Source organism: Saimiri boliviensis, chromosome 20 (assembly GCF_048565385.1).
Source record: "Saimiri boliviensis isolate mSaiBol1 chromosome 20, mSaiBol1.pri, whole genome shotgun sequence".
In the NCBI taxonomy this organism is placed as follows: Eukaryota; Metazoa; Chordata; class Mammalia; order Primates; family Cebidae; genus Saimiri; species Saimiri boliviensis.
Genome location: NC_133468.1, coordinates 40,678,096 through 40,696,485, shown reverse-complemented (window position 1 = coordinate 40,696,485; position 18,390 = coordinate 40,678,096). Strand labels below are relative to the sequence as shown.

Below are 18,390 nucleotides of genomic sequence, written 5' to 3'. Positions count from 1 at the left end.
AATGTTTTTGTGGAAATGGGGTCTGGCCATGTTTCCCAGGCTGAGGATATAGTGTTTGCTAATTGTTATTTCTCATGGAATGCTGTGTGCTGCATGGGTCAAGGCCATGTTACTTTTTGGCCCCACATTCCCCTCTACCACCCCAATTTTGTACTGTATTTTATAGTAAAACTTTTTCAATGTATTATCTGTGCTTGTTCTTTTTTTTTTTTTTTTGAGATAGAATCTCATTCTGGAGTGCAGTGGTGCGATCTTGGCTCACTGCAACCTCTGCCTCCCCGGTTCAAGCGATTCTCCTGTCTCCTGAGTAGCTGGGACTACAGGTGTGCACCACCATGCCCTGTCCTTATTATCTGCAATTTCTCTACGGTTTATCTGGAACCACTCCAGGGAGGCTTGCATTCCCATACATGCCCCAGTGAATTCCATGTTGCTAATCGATTCTCAGTCTTTGTCTTAACTTGGCTGGCTTTTTAGCTGTATGACCACCCTTTTTTTTTTAAATTTGAGATGGAGTCTCACTCTCACACCAGGCTGGAGGGTAGTGGTGCGATCTTGGCTTGCTGCAGCCTCCACCTCCCAGTTCAAATGATTCTTCCACCTCAGCCTCCTCCTGAGTAGCTGGGACTACAAGTGCGTACCACCAGCCCAGCTAATTTTTGTATTTTTAGTAGAGACGGGGTTTTACCATGTTGGGCAGGATATTCTGGATCTCTTGACCTCGTGATCTGCCTGCCTTGGCCTTTCAAAGTCTTGAGATTGCAGGTATGAGCTACTGTGCCTGACCTTTTTTTTTTTTAGTGGAGTTTCGCTCTTTGCTCGTGCTGAAGTGGAGTGGTGTGATCTCAGCTCGCTGTAATCTCCGCCTCTCAGGTTCAAGCCATTCTTCGGCCTCAGCCTCCCAAAGTGTTGGGATTACAGGCGCCACCACCATGCCTGGCTAATTTTGTATTTTTAGTAGAGACAGGGTTTTACCATGTTTGCCACGCTGGTCTCGGAACTCCCGACCTCAAGTACTTCACCTGCCTCGGCCTCTCTAAGTGCTGGGATTGTAGGCGTGAGCTAGCTACCGTGCCAGGCTTGAAATACTTTCTTTATGTAACTTGAGGTATGCCATTCTCTTGGTTCTTTTTCTGCTTTACTGAGGCTCATTCTCCTTACTGTCATTTGCTGGTTTAATCCTCTTGACCTCCAAAGACAGGAGTGTGTTTCAGGGCACAGTCCTTGAGACTGTGCCTTTATCTACACTCACTTTTCTCCGTAAGGGATCTAATTTTTTTTTTGAGACGGAGTTTCGCTCGTTACCCAGGCTGGAGTGCAGTGGCGCTATCTCGGCTCACCGCAACCTCCGCCTCCTGGGTTCAGGCAATTCTCCTGCCTCAGCCTCCTGAGTAGCTGGGATTACAGGCACACGCCACGATGCCCAGCTAATTTTTTGTATTTTTATTAGAGACGGGGTTTCACCATGTTGACCAGGATGGTCTCGATCTCTTGACCTCATGATCCACCTGCCTCAGCCTCCCAAAGTGCTGGGATTTCAGGCTTGAGCCACCGCGCCCGGCCTCTACTTCTTTTTATACAACCCATGTCCAATCTGTCCGCAAACCCTGTGTGTTCCACTTTAAGAATAAATTTAGTTTCCAATCACTTCTTACCATCTTCACTGCTGCTGCCCTGGTCCATGCCATTGTCAACCTGAATACCATAGCGAGACTCTCTGAAAGAAAAGATGTTTGTTTGGGAACAGCACGTACACTGCTATGGGGATGCAAATGCCATCGGAAACTGCATGTATTCAGGGAGGTACAGGCAGGCAAAGAGTTCTAAAGGAAGAAATGAGGAGGATTGCAGAATTGTTTTGAAACAATTGTTCTTGCCTAGGAAGGTTAATAACAAAGGTGACACAGTCCAAGACTGGACATGCAGTTGCTGGGCAGATGTCCTTGCAGTAGTATTTTTTGTGTAACGTTGCAGTGGGTTTTGTGCAAGGCTGTGTTTGTTGTAGAATCTTTCTTATTATCAGGAATCTAAGTGTGAGGCCAGGAGTGGTGGCTCATGCCTATAATTCCAGGAGTTTGGGAGGTTGAGGCAGATGGTTCAGTTGAGGTCAGGAGTTCAAGATCAGCCTGGCCAACATGGCAAAACCCCATCTGTACAACAAAATACAAAAGTTGGCCGGGCATGGTGGCTCACGCCTGTAATCCCTGCACTTTGGGAGGCTCAGGGATGAAACCTCGTCTCTGTTAAAAATACAAAAAATTAGCCGAGCGTGGTGGCACCTGCATTTAATCCCAGCTACCCAGGAGGCTGAGGTAGGAGAATCGCTTGAACCCAGGTTGCAGCCAGCCGGGATTGTACCACTGCACTCCAGCCTGGGCAACAAGAGCAAAACTCTGTCTAAAAACAACAACAGAATTAGCCTGGTGTGGTGGCACATGCCTGTAATCCCAGCCACTCGGGAGGCTGAGGCACGACAGTCACTTGAACCGGGGAGGCAGACGTTGCAGTGAGCCAAGATTGCGCCAGTGCACTCCAGTGTGGGAGACAGAGTCAAACCTTGTCTCAAAAAAAAAAAAAAAAAAAATCCCTAGCTCTATTGTCAGGGATTTTTTTAACATGAGTAACTCCATGTTGTTTATTCTGACAGCTTTGACTCTGCCATGACATCTTGTCTGGATTAGGACAGTCGTCTCACCATTGGTTTCTGCTGTAATTTGTTGTTTGTTTCCCCAAAACTCATGTTCAAATTTGATCCCCAGTGTGGGTGATGGGCTAATAGGAGGCGTTTGAGTTCTGGGGGCAGATCCCTCCTGAATTAATGCATCCTTGCCGGAGCGGGTGGGTGAGTTCTTGCTCTCCTGGTTCCCAAGAGAGCTTGTTGGGAAGAAGAGCCTTGGACCTCTCCCGGACTCTTGCTTCCTCTCTTGCTCTGTGATCTTTGCACACTCCAGCTCTGTTCTACTTTCTGCCTGGAGTAGAAGCAGCCTGGAGCTCTCATCACATGTAGATATCCAACCTTGAACTTTTCCAGACATCAGAATTGCAAACCAAATGAACCTTTTTATGGTGGCCCGTAATGCTTTTTCCTTTATGAATTCAGCACTTCCGTAAGGACCACTTGTAAGCCAGGTCTGCTTATAATAAATTCCCTTAGCCTTTGTCTTAATGGATGCTGTTTTTCCTTCGCTTATGAAGTTGGATTTGGCTGGATATGAAATTCTTGGTTAAAATTTCTTGTTCTCTTTTTTTTTTTTTGAGACAGAGTCTTGCTTTGTCACCCAGGCTGGAGTGCAGTGGTGCAATCTTGGATCACTATAACCTCTACTTCCTGGGTTCAAGTGATTTTTTGGTCTCAGCCTCCTAAGTAGCTGGGACTGCAGTGCACCGCACCACGTCCGGCTGTTTTTTGCATTTTTAGTAGAGATGGGATGGGGTGTCACCATGTTGGTCAGGCTGGTCTCTAACTCCTGACCTGAGGTTATCCACCTGTCTTAGCTTCCCAAAGTGCTGGAATTGCAGCTGTGAGCTACTGTGACCTGCCTGAAATTTCTTTCTCTTTTTTTTTTTTTTAAGAGTGCTGCAGATAGGCTCCAATCTTTTCTGGTTTGTAGGGTTTCTGCTGAAAGGTCTGCTGTTACCTGATGGGATTCCCTATGTAGCTGCCCTGCCTCTTCTTTCTAACTGCCGTTAACGTTTTTTTTTTTTTCGTTTAGACCTTGGAGAATCTGATGATTATGTGTCTTGGGGATGGTCATATTCTGTAGTATCTCACTGTGGTTTTCTGCGTTAAACAAATCTTTTTAAAACATAGAGTCGGCTAGGTACAGTGGTTCGTTCCTGTAATCCCAGCACTTTGGGAGACCAAGGCAAGTGGATCACTTGAGCCCAGGAGTTCGAGACCAGGCTGAACAACAGGGAAAAACTCCATCTCTACAAAAATACAAACATTAGCTGGTGTGTGTGCCTGTAGTCCCAGCTACTAGGGAGGTTTAGGTGGGAGGATTGCTTGAGCCCAGGAGGTCAAGGCTGCAGAGAGCTCCTGCACTCCAGCCTTGGCGACAGAGTGAGACCTTGTTTCAAAAAAATAAAAGTAAAAACATAGATTACCTAGTGTCAGGTACTCCTTTACAGCAAAATGGACTAAGACAGTCTTTCTGATTCAGTACCACTCAGCCCTCTTCTGACTCCAGAATACTCTCAACTCAGCATCCTCAGTGACTGTTTGAAAACTTAGTGAAATCATATTACCCCTGTGCTTAAAACCCTGCACCAACTCCTTCATTCACTTAGAGTCAATGCCAAAGTCCTCACAGTGGCCCAGAGATCCTGCATGTGTGGCTGTTTGTTAACTGTCCTACCCCAGTCTTAGTAACCTCCTCTGAGCCTTTGCACGTCACTGTTCCTGCCACCTGGGATAACCTCATGGTTCCCCCAGTTTCTTTCAGCTTTGGCTGAAATCTGACTTTCTCCTTGTGTTAGTCTGTTTTGGATTGCTGTAAGGAATACCGGCAGCTGGGTCCTTGATAAGGTTTGGGTCTGTGTTCCCAGCAAATCTTACGTCGCATTGTTGGAGGTGGGGTCTGGGAGGTGCTTGGATATTGGGGGTGGATTTCTCATGAGTGGTTTAGCACCACCATCTCTCTTGATACTGTCCTCGTGATGGTGAGTTCTCGTGAGATCTGGTCGTTTAAAAGTGTGTGGCCTCTCCTCCTCCTCTTTCTTGCTCCTGCCATGTGATGACCCTGTTTTTCCTTTGTCTTCTGCCAAGATTGGAAGCTCCCCGAGGACTTCCCAGAAGCCAGTGCTGCTGTGCTTCCTGTACAGGTCTGCATGACTGTGAGCCAATTAAACCTCTTTTCTTTATAAATTTTCCAGTCTCAGGTATTTTATTTTAAATTTTGAGATGGAGTCTTGCTCTGTCGCTCAGGCTGGAGTGTGGTGTCACAATCTCAGCTCATTGCAACCTTCACCTCTCAGGCTCAAGCGATCCTCCCACGTCAGCCTCCCAAGTAGCTGGACCACAGGTGCGTGCCACCATGCCCAGCTAATTTTTTATATTTGTGGTAGAGATGGATTTCACCATGTTGCCCAGGCTGGTCTCAAACACCAGAGCTCAGGCAATCCACCTGCCTTGGCTTCCCAAAATGCTGGGATTACGGGTGTGAGCCACCATGGCTGGCCAGGTATTTTTTTATAGCAATGCAAGAATGGACTGGCCGGGCTCAGTGCTCATGCCTGTAATCCCAGCACTTTGGGAGGCCGAGGCGGGTGGATCACGAGGTTAAGAGATCGAAACCATCCTGGCCAATTTGGTGAAACCCTGTCTCTACTAAAAAATACAAAACTTAGCTGGGCGTGGTGGCGCGTGCCTGTAGTCCCAGCTACTCAGGAGGCTGAGGCAGGAGAATTGCCTGAACCCAGGAGGCGGAGATTGCAGTGAGCTGAGATTGTGCCACTGCATTCCAGCCTGGTGACAGAGCAAGACTCTGTCTCAGAAAAAAAAAAGAATGGACTAATACTGTAATTTATAAACACGAGAGGTTTATTTGGTTCATGGTTCTGTAGGCTGTACAAGCATGGTGCCAACATCCACTTGGCTTCTGGTGAAGCTTCGGGAAGCTTCCACCCATGGCGGAATAGGTACCACATGGCGAGAGAGGGAGCAAAAGCGTAGGGAGAGATGTGAGGCTTTTTTTAACAGTTAGCTATGAACTAATAGTGCAAGAACTCATCACCAAGGGGAGACCACCAAGCTGAGGTAGGAGAATAGTGTCTGGAGACAGAGAGCCTAAGGCCAATCGGTGGCTGAGTTTGAATTAAACTGAAAGGGAAACTTCAGCCTTTGATTGGCCATGGGCTAATCCTTTATTTGCAAAGGTTGTAACTCCACTTCAGTCTCTGATTGGCCGTGGGCTAATCCTTTATTTGCCTAAGGTGTGACTCTGCTGCAGCCTCCGATTGGCCATGGGCCAATTCCTCATTTACATAGGGTATAACCAATTGGAAGCCTCCAAAGGCTCCTGGGGATGTTAGCAAATTCTTCTAGCTTGATAAGAACCCAAGAAACATTTCAGTTGGAGCTCTTGCTCTGGCCCACTTCTGCTCTGTAGAGTGTACTTTTGCGTCAGTAAATCTATGCTTTTGTTGCTTTGCTTGTGCATTTAAAAAAATCCTTTGTTCAACGTGAGAAGAACCCGGACAACTCCTAGTCAAGATCCTCCACTGGTAACGAAGCCATCGTGAGGGACCTGCACCCATGACCCGAACACCTCCTATTCAGGCTCACCTCCAACACTGGAGATTTCATGTTAATGATGTTTGGAGGGGACAAATATCCAAACCATGTCAGTCCTTGAGGCCTGCTGCAGTAGTGTTTTCTGACCCTCGAATACCTGTCCTTTTTCTGTTTTTTTTTTTTTTTTTTTTTTTTTTTTTTGAGAAAGAGTCTTCCTCTGTCATCCAGGCTGGAGTGCAGTGGTGTGATCTCGGCTCACTGCAACCTCCGCCTCCTGGGTTCAAGCGATTCTCCTTCCTTAGCCTCCTGAGTAGCAGGGATTACAGGTGCCCACTACCACACCTGGCTAATTTTTGTATTTTTAGTAGAGATGGGATTTCACCATGTTGGCTAGCCTGGTCTTGAACTCCTGACCTCAGATGATGTGCCCACCTCAGCCTCCCAAAGTGCAGGGATTACACACCTGAGCCACTACGACTGGCTGAGCTGTCTTTTTTCTATGCCAGTTCTCGTTCTTGCTTTTGAGAGTTACTAGTCCACAAGACTGTCCCCCCTGCAGATACCAATCACAAGTCCTGGCTTTAAATTTAGGGTTCAGTACCACTGCCTCCTCAGGTTCCATACAATGACTCACAGACCTCAGGAAGTTGCTTTACTTATGTTTACTGGTTTATTCTAAAGTATGCAAGTCAGGAACCACCAAATGGAAAAGCTGCACAGGGCCAGCTACGGAGGGGTGGGGGCTGAGCAGAGCTTCCAGGCCGTCTCTGGCCTTGTCTTCTCCCCAGCACATTGGTTTGTTCACCAGCCCAACAGTCCCCATTGTTGAGGGGTTTTTCTTGGAGACTCCATTACATAGGCACGCTTGATTAAATCATAGGCCTTGGTGATGAAGCTCAATCTCCAACGGAGGTACTGAGTTCAACCTCTAGTCAGTTTCTTGGCAACCAGCCTCTATCCTGAAGCTACCCGAGGCTTTGCCCCCGTAAGTCATCTCATTAGCATACAAAAGGCAGTCAACTCTGAGTTTTCTTTCCATCTTTTGTTGCAGTGGATGCTCCCAGCCCAGGGAGTCTCTGGGGTTCTGTCAGGCCTGTGCATCATTCCCTAGGGCTTTTTCCTGTCTGTCAACTGCTTCCTAGCAGGATCTCGGCTCACTGCAGCCTCCGCCTCCTGGAATCAAGGGATTCTCCTGCCTCAGACTCCCAAGCAGTTGGGATTACAGGCGTGTGCCACCACACCTGGCTAGTTTTGTATTTTTAGTAGAGACAGGGTTTCACCAGGTTGGTCAGGCTGGTCTTGAATTCCTGACCTTGAGTGATCCACCTGCCTCGGCCTCCCAAAGTGCTGGGATTACAGGCATTAGCTGCTGCGCCCAGCCCATTCTTTACCATTTCTTTTTGCACTTCTCTGTGTTTATTCTTTTTCAATATGTTATTTTCTTTATGAGACAGCATCTCACTCTGTGGCCCAGGCTAGAATGCATTGGTGTGATCATAGCTCACTGTGTCCTCTAATTCCTGGGCTTAAGGGATACTCCTGTCTCAGCTTCTTGAGTAGCTGGGACTACAGGTGTGTGCCATCACTTACACCTGGCTAATTTTTAATTTTTTTTTGCAGAGATGAGGTCTCACTTTGTTGCCCAGGCTTGACCTCAAGTGATCCTCCCACCTTGGCCTCCATAGTGCTGAGATTACAGACGTGAGCCATCTTGCCTGGCTGATACATTTATTCTAGTAGGGCAAGGCAGAGTGATCATCCAAAAGCTAAATTAGATTCAGTTTTACGTAAACCTTTATCAGGTGAGAACAACACAATTGAATGAATGATCTCTGTAATGGTGCCCAAGAAAATGGTAAGTGCGAGAATAGAATTTGAGTTCATGAAGATACCTCAGTCACTGAGAACGTTTTTCGTGAGGAATGCCACATTCTTGTGCCAATAGAGGGTCAATGAGGGCTGCACTTTGCTTATTTGGCTCATTGAAGACTTGGATATTTGTCACTGTTGTTTGTCCTTTTAGGGATTTGCGGCAGTTCTTGCTGAAGCGGTTGTGCCCCTGGATCTGCCTGTGGCAGTTATTAATCTAAAAGAATATGATCCGGATGATTGTCTGATAGAAGAGGTTGGTAGTTGTCTTATTTTTTCATCAATCAGAACTCTCAAATTTAACTGACCTGCAGTCTTCAGAATAAATTTAGATAACTAGAATCTTCAGAATACATTTAATTTTCTTGCGCAGTGATTTCTGTTTGTTGAATTTCAGTGTGATTCAGAGCATTGAATGTGGGTGCAGCTCACTGATTCTCAGGTGGTGTGGGGTTTGTCCTTCAGGTGTGTTAGTTTCTTCTGGGGGTGGAGATGAGAAAGCTTGGATGGTTGGAAGTTCACTCCTTCCCACTATTTTTTTTTTTTTTTTGAGACAGAGTTTTGCTCTTGTTGCCCAGGCTGGAGTGCAGTGGTGTGATCTTGGCTCACTGTAACCTCCACCTCCTGGGATCAAGTGATTCTCCCGCCTCAGCCTCCCTAGTAGCTGGGATTACAGGTGCCTGCCACCACACCTGGCTAATTTTTGTATTTTTAGTAGAAATGGGGTTTTGCTATGTTGGTCAGGCTGGTCTTGAACTCCTGATCTCAGGTGATCCACCCGGCTTGGCCTCCCAAAGTGCTGGGATTACAGGTGCGAGCCACAGTGCTCAGCTTCTAAGTGTTCTTTAACTCTACCTATGTCAGCAATACCAGGAACCAATAACTGTTCAAGCTCCACAGTGTGGCTAGGCTAAGACCTGAGATTCTATGTTTATGGCAAATTCAGAGATGTGATGCTGCTGGCTCAGGGTTCACACTTTGAGAACCACCACTGTAGGCTGAAATCCCCTAGCTGGGCATGACTGCAGAAAGGGGAGGGACACTTTTCAGATGAAGAAATTAAACCCTCATAGATAATAAGTAATGCAGCCGGGTGTGATGGTTCATGCCTGTATTCCCAGCACTGTAGGAGGCGGAGGCAAATAAATCACCTGACATGAGAATTTCAAGACTAGCCTGGCAACACGGTGAAACCCCGTCTCTACTAAAAATACACAGTTAGCTGTGCGTGGTGGCAGGCACCTTGTAATCCCACCTACTGGGGAGGCTGAGGCAGTAGAGTCGCTTGATCCCAGGAGGCAGAGTTTACAGTGAGCTGAGATCATACCACCACTGTGCTCCAGCCTGGGCAACAAGAGCAAAACTCCGTCTCCAAAAAAGAAAAACCAAAAAAGAAAGAAGCACGTAGAGCTGGGGTTGACACACTTTCACGCAAAGGGCCAGGTAGTAAGTATCTTGTCCTTTGTGGGCCCGACAGCTACTCCGTTTGCCACTGAGGCACAAACCAGCCATAGGTAATATGTAAATAAATAAGTGTGGGCGTGTTCCACTAAAACTTTCTTTTAAAAAAAAAGTATAGGCCAGGCGTGGTATCTCTCGCCGGTAATCTCAGCAGTTTGAGAGGTCAAGGCAGGTGGATCGCTTGAGCTCTGGCCTATGAAAGCAGCCTGGACAACAGGGTGAAACCTGTCTCTGTTAAAAATAGAAAAATTAGCTGTGGTGGTGCACACCTGTAGCCCCAGCTACTGGGAGGCTGAGGCATGAGAATCGCTTGAACCTGGGAGATGGAGGTTGCAGTGAGCAGAGATCACACCACTGTGCTCCAGCCTGGGCGACAGAGCAGACTGAGTCTCAAAAAACAGAAACAGAAAGGCAGCAGGTAAATGTCTAGCTTTGACCCTGTCCGTTTCTGTGTCCCCCAAGTATGCACATGAGTGAACTCGAATGTACTCTAAATTATTTGTGAAAGATCATTATCAAACTTTGATACTTATAGCTAAGAGATTACTTATAATTTACCTTGTGACTGGGACTGTTAAGATGTATTCGAACACCAGGCTGTCAAGACTAAGGATACACAGGTTGAGAATCCCTGAATTGCAAATTGGAAATCCTGTAAAATCCAAACTTCTTGAGCGCAGATGTGAGGGCCACAAGTGGAAAATTCCACACCTGACCTCGTGTGATAGGTCAAGGTCAACAGTCAAAACCTTGTTTCCTGTATGAAATTGTCAAAAGTAATGAATAAAGTTACCTACAGGCTAGCTGCGTAAGGTATATATGAAACAGTGGAATTTTGTGTTTAGACTGATATATCCCCAAGGTACATCATCATGTATATGCGGGTTTCTTTAAAAACCAGAAAAAACCTCTAAAATCCAAAACACTTCTGATCCCAAACATTTTGGATAAGGGATACTCAACCTGTATTTTGCTTCCCTGGGATTTGCAACAGTTCTGTTTAGATAGTGGTGTCAAGCAGGGGTCCCCAAACTTTTTACACGGGGCCAGTTCACTGTCCCTCAGACCGTTGGAGGGCCGGACTATGCAAGGTGTGACACCCTTCACAGCCAGCGCTGCTGCCTCCACTATCCCAGACAGCGGTGTACAGTGTCACAGGCCCAGCACCGCCTCCAGTGCTGTACACAGGGATGGCGGTGATCAGCCTGTGACACTGTGTATACAGCGTCCTGGACATCTGCAGCGGCCGTGGGCCTCTTCTGTGGGAAGCCCACTGCTGCATGTTTCTCTTATTATAAGACACCTCCTAAAAAATAAGACAGCCCCCGTCTTTTGGGGGTAAAATTAATATAAGACAAGGTCTTCTAATAGGGGAAACATGGTGTGTAGTAATGTGGGGGGAGACTTACGGGCAAAGAGAGGTTATAGGGGCCATAATGTTGTTGTACATCTGGGGGAGTATGGGGGCCATTGTACTGTGTAGTAATGGTTATAGTGCTTTGCCTTTCTTCCTACGTCTGCTGTTATTTCACACTGCTTCCGGTGATGTGAGGCGCCGCAGCCGCAGACCGGATGTGCGTCAGATGACATGCTTCCGGAGTCGTGACACGTGCGTCCCGCGTCACTGGAAGTAGTACTGTACGTGAGCAACACCGCGCTTTGCGGCGCCACCACATACAGTACTCCAGGAGCACAGGATGCATCCGCATCCTTTGCTCCTCTCACTGACCACCAATGAAAGAGGTGCCCCTTCCTGAAGTGCGGCAGGGGCCAGATAAATGGCCTCGGGGCCACATGTGGCCCGCGGGCCATGGTTTGGGGACCCCTGGTGTCAAGTGTTAAATTACTTTATGTTTGAAAACCTTTATTGCTTTGATTTTTTAGAAATCTCTCTGTATCTTTTCTTTTTCTTTTTTTTTTTGAGATAGAATCTCGCTGTGTTGCCCAGGCTGGAGTGCATGGTGCAATGGTGCGATTGTGGCTCACTACAGCCTCTGGTTTCTAGGCTCAAGCAATTCTCCTGCGTCAGCCTCCTGAGTAGCTGGGACTACAGGCACCCACCACCACGCCTGGCTAATTTTTGTATTTTTAGTACAGATGGGGTTTCACCATGTTGGCCAGGCTGGTCTTAAACTCCTTACCTCTTGATCCACCCACCTCAGTCCCCCCTGGGATTACAGGTGGAAACCATGGGGCTGGCCAACATCCACTGCCTTGATACGGATATTCACAGCTTCCTGCCTGAGGAGATGGTAATGGGCCAAGAACACCAACCCCCCTGTTCCTTGAAGATTTCAGAGATTTAAAATAATCTCCAATACCAAACACCACTCTTACCAAAAGCTGCCTTGAGGCAGATGAATAAGAGAGGTCGCCACATTCCTCGTCTTTCTGACACCACAGAGCAGCTTCCACTCTAAGGAGGCAGGAACATGAGCTGTTGCCTTAAGGTTTGAAACTCAGGGGCTTCTTTTCCCCCGTGTGTTCTCCCATTAGTAGCCACCATGCCTGGCCGTCTCTCTCTGTTTTTTCTTGATCGATTTAGATTTGTTTCCACTGTGGCAAATCAGTGATGATGAGAATGTAGTATAATCTGGAAAATGGAATGGCCTATGTGGTGAAATATACCGGACAGTGTATTGGCAGGAACAAGAGTCTGGGTCTTCTTCCCCCAAGAACACAGCAAGGTGTTCTTGCTTTGTTTCTCAGTGATGCCCTTCACTTGTGAAAATGAGGTGTGTGGATGAAAGTGCCCTTCGTCCTTAGAGATGAGTATGCATTTTTTCAAAGGATTTTCTTCATTGAGATAATTTATGCCTTGAATATTCTACTGAAACAATTACTCTCTTGGTTAGGCTACTGGTAAAAACGTCTGTGTCTTCCTGGTGGCGACATACACTGATGGCCGACCAACTGAAAGTGCAGAGTGGTTCTGCAAATGGTTAGAGGAAGCGTCCCGTGATTTTCGATTCGGCAAAACTTACCTGAAGGGTATGAGATATGCGGTGTTTGGCTTGGGAAATTCTGCCTATGCTAGCCACTTCAACAAGGTAGGTCTGTGTTGAATTATAGGAACAAATTCTCCCTACACACACACACACACACACACACACACACACACACACCCACCCACCCCCACATACTCGTATGTGAAATAATCCACAGACTTTGGTAGCTAGTTAGAAATACGTTTCATTGTTATTTTATTGATTGATTGATTGAGACAGAGTTTTGCTCTGTCGCCAGGCTGGAGTGCACTGGCACCATCTTAGCTCATTGCAGTCTCCACCTCCCAGGTTCCAGTGATTCTCCTGCCTCAGCCTCCTGAGTAACTGATATTACAGGTATGTGCCACCACACCTGTCTAATTTTTGTAGCTTTACTGGAGACAGGGTTTCGCCGTGTTGGCCAGGCTGGTTGTGAACTCCTGGCCTCATGTGATCTGCCTGCCTTGGCCTCCCAAAGTGCTGGGATTACGGGTGTGAGCCACTGTGCCCAGCCTCTTCTGCTATTCCTTTTTTTGTTTTTTTGTTTGTTTTTTTCTGGAGACAGAGTCTCCCTCTATCCCTTAGCTGGAGTGCAGTGGTATAGTCTCGGCTCACTGCAACCTCTGCTTCCTGGGTTCAAGCGATTCTCATTTCTCCTTCCTCAGCCTCCTGGAGTAGCTGGGCTTATAGGTACTGAATTTTGGTATTTTTAGTAGAGTCAGGGTTTCTCCATGTTGGCCAGGCTGGTCTCCATCTCCTGACCTCAGGCGATCCACTGGCCTTAGCCTCCTAAAGTGCTGGGATTACTTTAGTGCAGGTGTGAGCCACTCTGTCTGGCCCTCTTCTGTTAATCTTTATAGCTGGATACTGCTACACATAATATCAAACTTGGCATACAGTAGATTCTCAATACTTTTTTCTTGAATAAAATGAATGAGTGTTCCTCATTAGTGTTTTAGTGGGCTGGATTCATGATGCCCAGGCATGACCTTGTAGATGGAAGATCACTGTGTGTTTGGATTTGCTCAGTTGCCTTTTCTGTTGTTGAGTGACCTTTATTGCCCAAGCTCTGTTTTTTTTTTTTTTTTTTTTTGACTATATGAATGGGAAAATTCAGATAGGTAAATTTTTTTTTTTTTTTTTCGAGACAGAGTCTCACTTTGTTGCCCAGGCTGGAGTGCAATGGTGCTATCTTGGCTCATTCCAACCTCTGCCTCCTGTGTTCAAGCAATTCTCACGCCTCAGCCTTCCAAGTAGCATGAATTACAGGTGTGTGCCACCATCCTGGGCTAATATTTGTATTTTTAGTAGAGACGGGGTCTCTCACCATGTTGTTCAGGCTGGTCTTGAACTCCTGACCTCAAGCAATCTGCCTGCTTTGGCCTCCCAAAGTGCTGGGATTACAGACATGAGACATCTAGGCGCCTGGCCTAGATGTGTAAATATTTTGTTGAATGCCTTACCACTCAGGAAACTTGTTAAATTTTTGAACTCTTAACTGTGCCTCTGATAACACCTGTGCCTCAGTTAATTGTTTCATATCACAGCGAAAGAAATTATTGAGTTTAGGAAATCATAAGTCTTGCCAAATTGATAACATTTTCATTTTATAACTGAATAGGATGAGCCGTCATAAGCTTTGTTATGTTTTTGGAACCCCTTTGTTTTGTTAGCGCCTGTTTTGTCCTTACCATGATACAGAATTGGTAGGTTTCACATTTCTTTTAGTCATTAACCCTTTGTTTGTTAGAGGGGGTTTGTTTGTCCCTTTGTTTAAAAAAAAATACTAACGCAGAAAAGTGGAATATGTAAAATGCAGGTCTTCTGGGTCAAGGCTGGAGATTGAAGACCTGAAGGTCATTTTGCTGAGCAATTTCCTCTTCCTCAGCAGCAGCTGGTGACCGGGGGCCCCAGAAGGCCTTGGGGCTTTTGCATGGCGGTCTGGAAAACCCGATTTGGAGGACTGTGCTTTCAGCCCATCTGTCTTTTCCTCACAGGTCGGCAAAAACGTTGACAAGTGGCTCTGGATGCTTGGTGCGCATCGCGTGGTGAGTCGAGGGGAGGGTGATTGCGATGTGGTTAAAAGCAAGCACGGCAGCATCGAGGCGGACTTCGGAGCCTGGAAGACCACGTTCATCTCCCAGCTGCAGGCACTTCAAAACGGGGAGGGCAGGAAGTCCTGTGGCGGCCACTGCAAGAAAGGCAAATGTGACTCTCACCAACACGGCTCAGAGGAGAGGGAGGACGGCCGTGAGGAGCAGGATGAATCACGTCACAGAGATGCCGAGGTACACCGCCTGTGTGTTCATCTCTCCCTGCTTCCCCTCTGCCTGGACATCCCGAGCTTGACCTCTTCCCCAGTAAACCATCTCCTTGGCTTCCAGTTAGAAGGAAGATCTGGCTGGGCGCAGTGGCTCATGCCTGTAATCCCTGCACTTTGGGAGGCCAGGGCGGGAGTATTGCTGGAGCGTAGAAGTTCAAGACCAGCCTGGGCAACATAGCAAGACCCTACCTCTACCATAATAACTTCAAATTTAGCCAGGCATGGCAGTGCAGGCCTGTCATCTCAGCTGCTTAGGAGATGGAGCTGGGAGAATGGCTTAAGCCCAGGAATTGTAGGCTGCAGTGAGCTGTGATCGTTGTACCGCCCTCCAGCCTGGGTAGCAGAGTGAGGCCCTGCCTCAAAAACAAAAAAGAAAAACAAAAACAATAACAAGAAAAGAAGAAAGATGTGAATCTCGTGGTGGTGTTTCAGAGAAAGAGAGTGAGGCCTTACGAGTTAAGCCATATCGTGCTAGATGCTTTCCAAAATCTCCTCTTAATACTGGGCACAGTGGCTCACGCTTGTAATCCCAGCATGTTCGGAGGCCAAGGAAGGTGGGTCACTCGAGGTCGGGAGTTTGAGACCAGCATGGCCAACATGGTGAAACCCCGTTTCTACTAAAAATACAAAAATTAGCCTGGCATTGTGGTGGGGCCTGTAATCCCAGCTACTGGGGAGGCTGAGACAGGAGAATTGCTTGACCCTGGGAGGTGGAGGTTGCAGTGAGCTGAGATCACACCACTGCACTCTAGCCTGGACGATAGAGTAAGACTCAGTCTCAAAAATAACAACAACAACAACAAAACCAAAATCTCTGCTTTAATCCTTGCAGTGTTAAAGTCAAATAGATTTTTACCACATTTTGCAAGTTGCAAAACAGAGCCATAGAGAAGTTAAATTTGTCCAAGTCTGAGCTCACGTCTCATTATCTCCAGATCACACGTACCTCCTGAGTTCAGTGACTCCGTTAGTCACTCAAACCGAAGGCTGCAAGTCATCCTCGATGAGGCTCTTTTCCCCTCACATTCTGAGCATTTCTCTTACTTCCTTCTTTAAATACCCCAGTTCCTTTGAAGCTCCTGTCTTCAGGCTGTAACACCCTGTCATGTTCACAGCTGTTATCTTGAGGCCACCTGGTCAGTTGCGTAATTCAGCAGCAGCTTGGCATTCTGACTCATGGTTTCTCTCTCCACCCTGTTCCTGTCATTATGCTTTGAGGCTGTGGCACCCTTGTGGATGATCTGTCTACCACCCTGGCCTGCCAATTTCCTGGCCTTCACACCTCCAGCAGCCATTTCTCCACTGACCTTGGTCTCTTCCTCACATGGCACATCTGAAATTCAGGTTCCTTTCATGCTTACTATGACCTCATTCTGTGACTTCTACTTTAACAACATTGTTTTTTTTTTTTTGAGACAGAGTCTTACTCTGTCATGCTCAGTCTGTAGTACATGGTGTAATCATGGCTCACTGCAGCCGCAATCTCCCTGGGCAGTGGTGATCCTCCCACCTCAGCCTCCCAAGTAGCTGGGACTATAGGCATGTGCCACCACACCTGGCTAATTGGTCTATTTTTTTGCAGGGATAGGATTTCACCATGTTGCCCAGACTTGTTTCACACACTTGGGCTCAAGTGATCCGCTTGATCTGACCTCGCAAAGTGCTAGGATCATAGGCATGAGCAACGGCTTGCCCGTTAAGATTCTTTTGATCCCATCTGAACCTATACCTTTTTTATTCAGTAGCAGAAACTGCTTACTTTATTTCCCATCATAAACCCAGTTTTGAGTTTTATCCTCACTCATTTATAAACGTCTTCAGTTCTTTTTTTTTGGTTTGAGATGGAGTCTTGCTCTGTTGCCCAGGCTGGAGTGAAGTGGCACCGTCTTGGCTCACTGCATCCTCTGCCTCCTGGATTCAAGTATTCTCCTGCCTCAGCTTCCTGAGTAACTGGGATTTTTGTAACTACTAATTTTTGCATTCTTAGTAGAGATGGGGTTTCGCCATGTAGGCCAGGCTGGTCTCGAACTCCTGACCTTAGGTGATCCACCCATCCTGGCCTCCCAAAGTGCTGGTATCACAGGTGTTAGCCACCGCGCCCAGTCTAATCCTCTTCAATTGCTTTGCCTCTCACTCTTCTGACCTGATTGGTCAAATCCCAGGCCAGGCTGAAACCACTCCCCTCACATCAACCTTCCCCATGCCTGCTGCTGATTGTTTGACCATGGATTCATGACCACAGGCTCAAGTGTAGACTTAGAACTGCCCTACAGTCTCACTACTTCCCTTGCAAATTCCCTTTCTTATTCTCCAAGATGACTGTTTCATACTTATTTCCTCCTGCCCTTGCCCCGGCTCCCAGCTGAAACCATCCAAGGGCGCTCTCTTGCTGTCTCCCCAGCCCATCTCCAGATCTTCACCACCTTTCCTGGCTCAGAAGACCAGTTGTCTTGTTCCTTTCCCAGACTACATCTGTCTGTACTGTGGAATCCAGGACTGCGTTCCTTCACTGATTGCTTCTCTTCTCCTGTATCATTCATTTCTTCTCTCTACTAGATTGTTCCCATAAATTTATAAACACACTCTGGAACTGTTTGTATTTAAACGAACTTAAAAAACAAAAAAACTGGTTGGGTACGGTGGCTTACGCCTCTTATCCCAGCACTTTGGGAGGCTGAGAGGTAAGAGGATTGCTTGAGCCCTGGTAGTCAAGGTTGCAATGAGTTATGATCACACCATTGCCCTGCAGCATGGGTGACAGAGTGAGACCCTGTCTCAAAAAATATATATATATATATCAGACCAGGTGTAAGTGGCTAGCAACTGTAATCCCAGAACTTTGGGAGGCCAAGGTATGCAGAGCACCCGAGATCAGGAGTCTGAGACCAGCCTAGCCAACGTGGTGAAACTCTGTCTCTACTAAAATACAAAGAAATTCGCTGTGCGTGGTGGCGCCTGGCCAACATGGTGAAACTCCATCTCTACCAAAAATATAAAAATTAGCTGGGTGTGATGGTGCATGCCTGTAGTCCCAGTTACTTTGGAGGCTGAGACATGGTAATTGAATTGCTTGAACCCAATTCAAGGAGGTAGAGGTTGTAGTGAGCCAAGATCATGCCACTGCATTCCAGCCTCGGTGATGGAGCGATACTCTTTCTCAAAAAAACAAAAACAAAACCAAAAAACCAAAAAACAAAACCAAAAAACTCTATCCTTTGATTCTGGCTTATCCTCCACTGGAGAAAGGGATGAAGACTGCTACGTATTAGCCATGATTTCTTAACTTCTCTAGCTTTAATTTCCTCATCTATGAGATGATGTTGGACATTTCCACATCATAAGTAGTTAAGGATGAAGCGAATGGTATCTGAACATAGGCACATAGTAGGTACTCAGCAAATGTGTCTTCCCATTGATGCCACGTTTCCTATATGTCTGTCTGGCATGTGTCTTGTTCTCCTGAGCCCAGCTCATGTCATTTTGACATGGGAGGGTAGGTGAAGTGTTGTTCTCAT

The 18,390-nt window shown here is 46.8% G+C and overlaps 1 protein-coding gene across 10 annotated transcripts in view; it reads left to right on the top strand.

Moving 5' to 3' along the window:
• Positions 1 to 18,390, top strand: part of TYW1 (tRNA-yW synthesizing protein 1 homolog) — a 312,384-nt gene that overhangs the window by 19,620 nt on the left and 274,374 nt on the right. For 9 of the 10 annotated variants that reach the window (XM_074390723.1, XM_074390726.1, XM_074390721.1 and 6 more), the window contains 3 exons: positions 8,259 to 8,360; positions 12,421 to 12,615; positions 14,550 to 14,840. In XM_074390723.1, coding sequence (XP_074246824.1) covers positions 8,259 to 8,360; positions 12,421 to 12,615; positions 14,550 to 14,840 — 588 coding nt within the window. The remainder of the gene's footprint in view (positions 1 to 8,258; positions 8,361 to 12,420; positions 12,616 to 14,549; positions 14,841 to 18,390) is intronic. The other variant, XM_074390719.1, reaches the window with a different exon arrangement.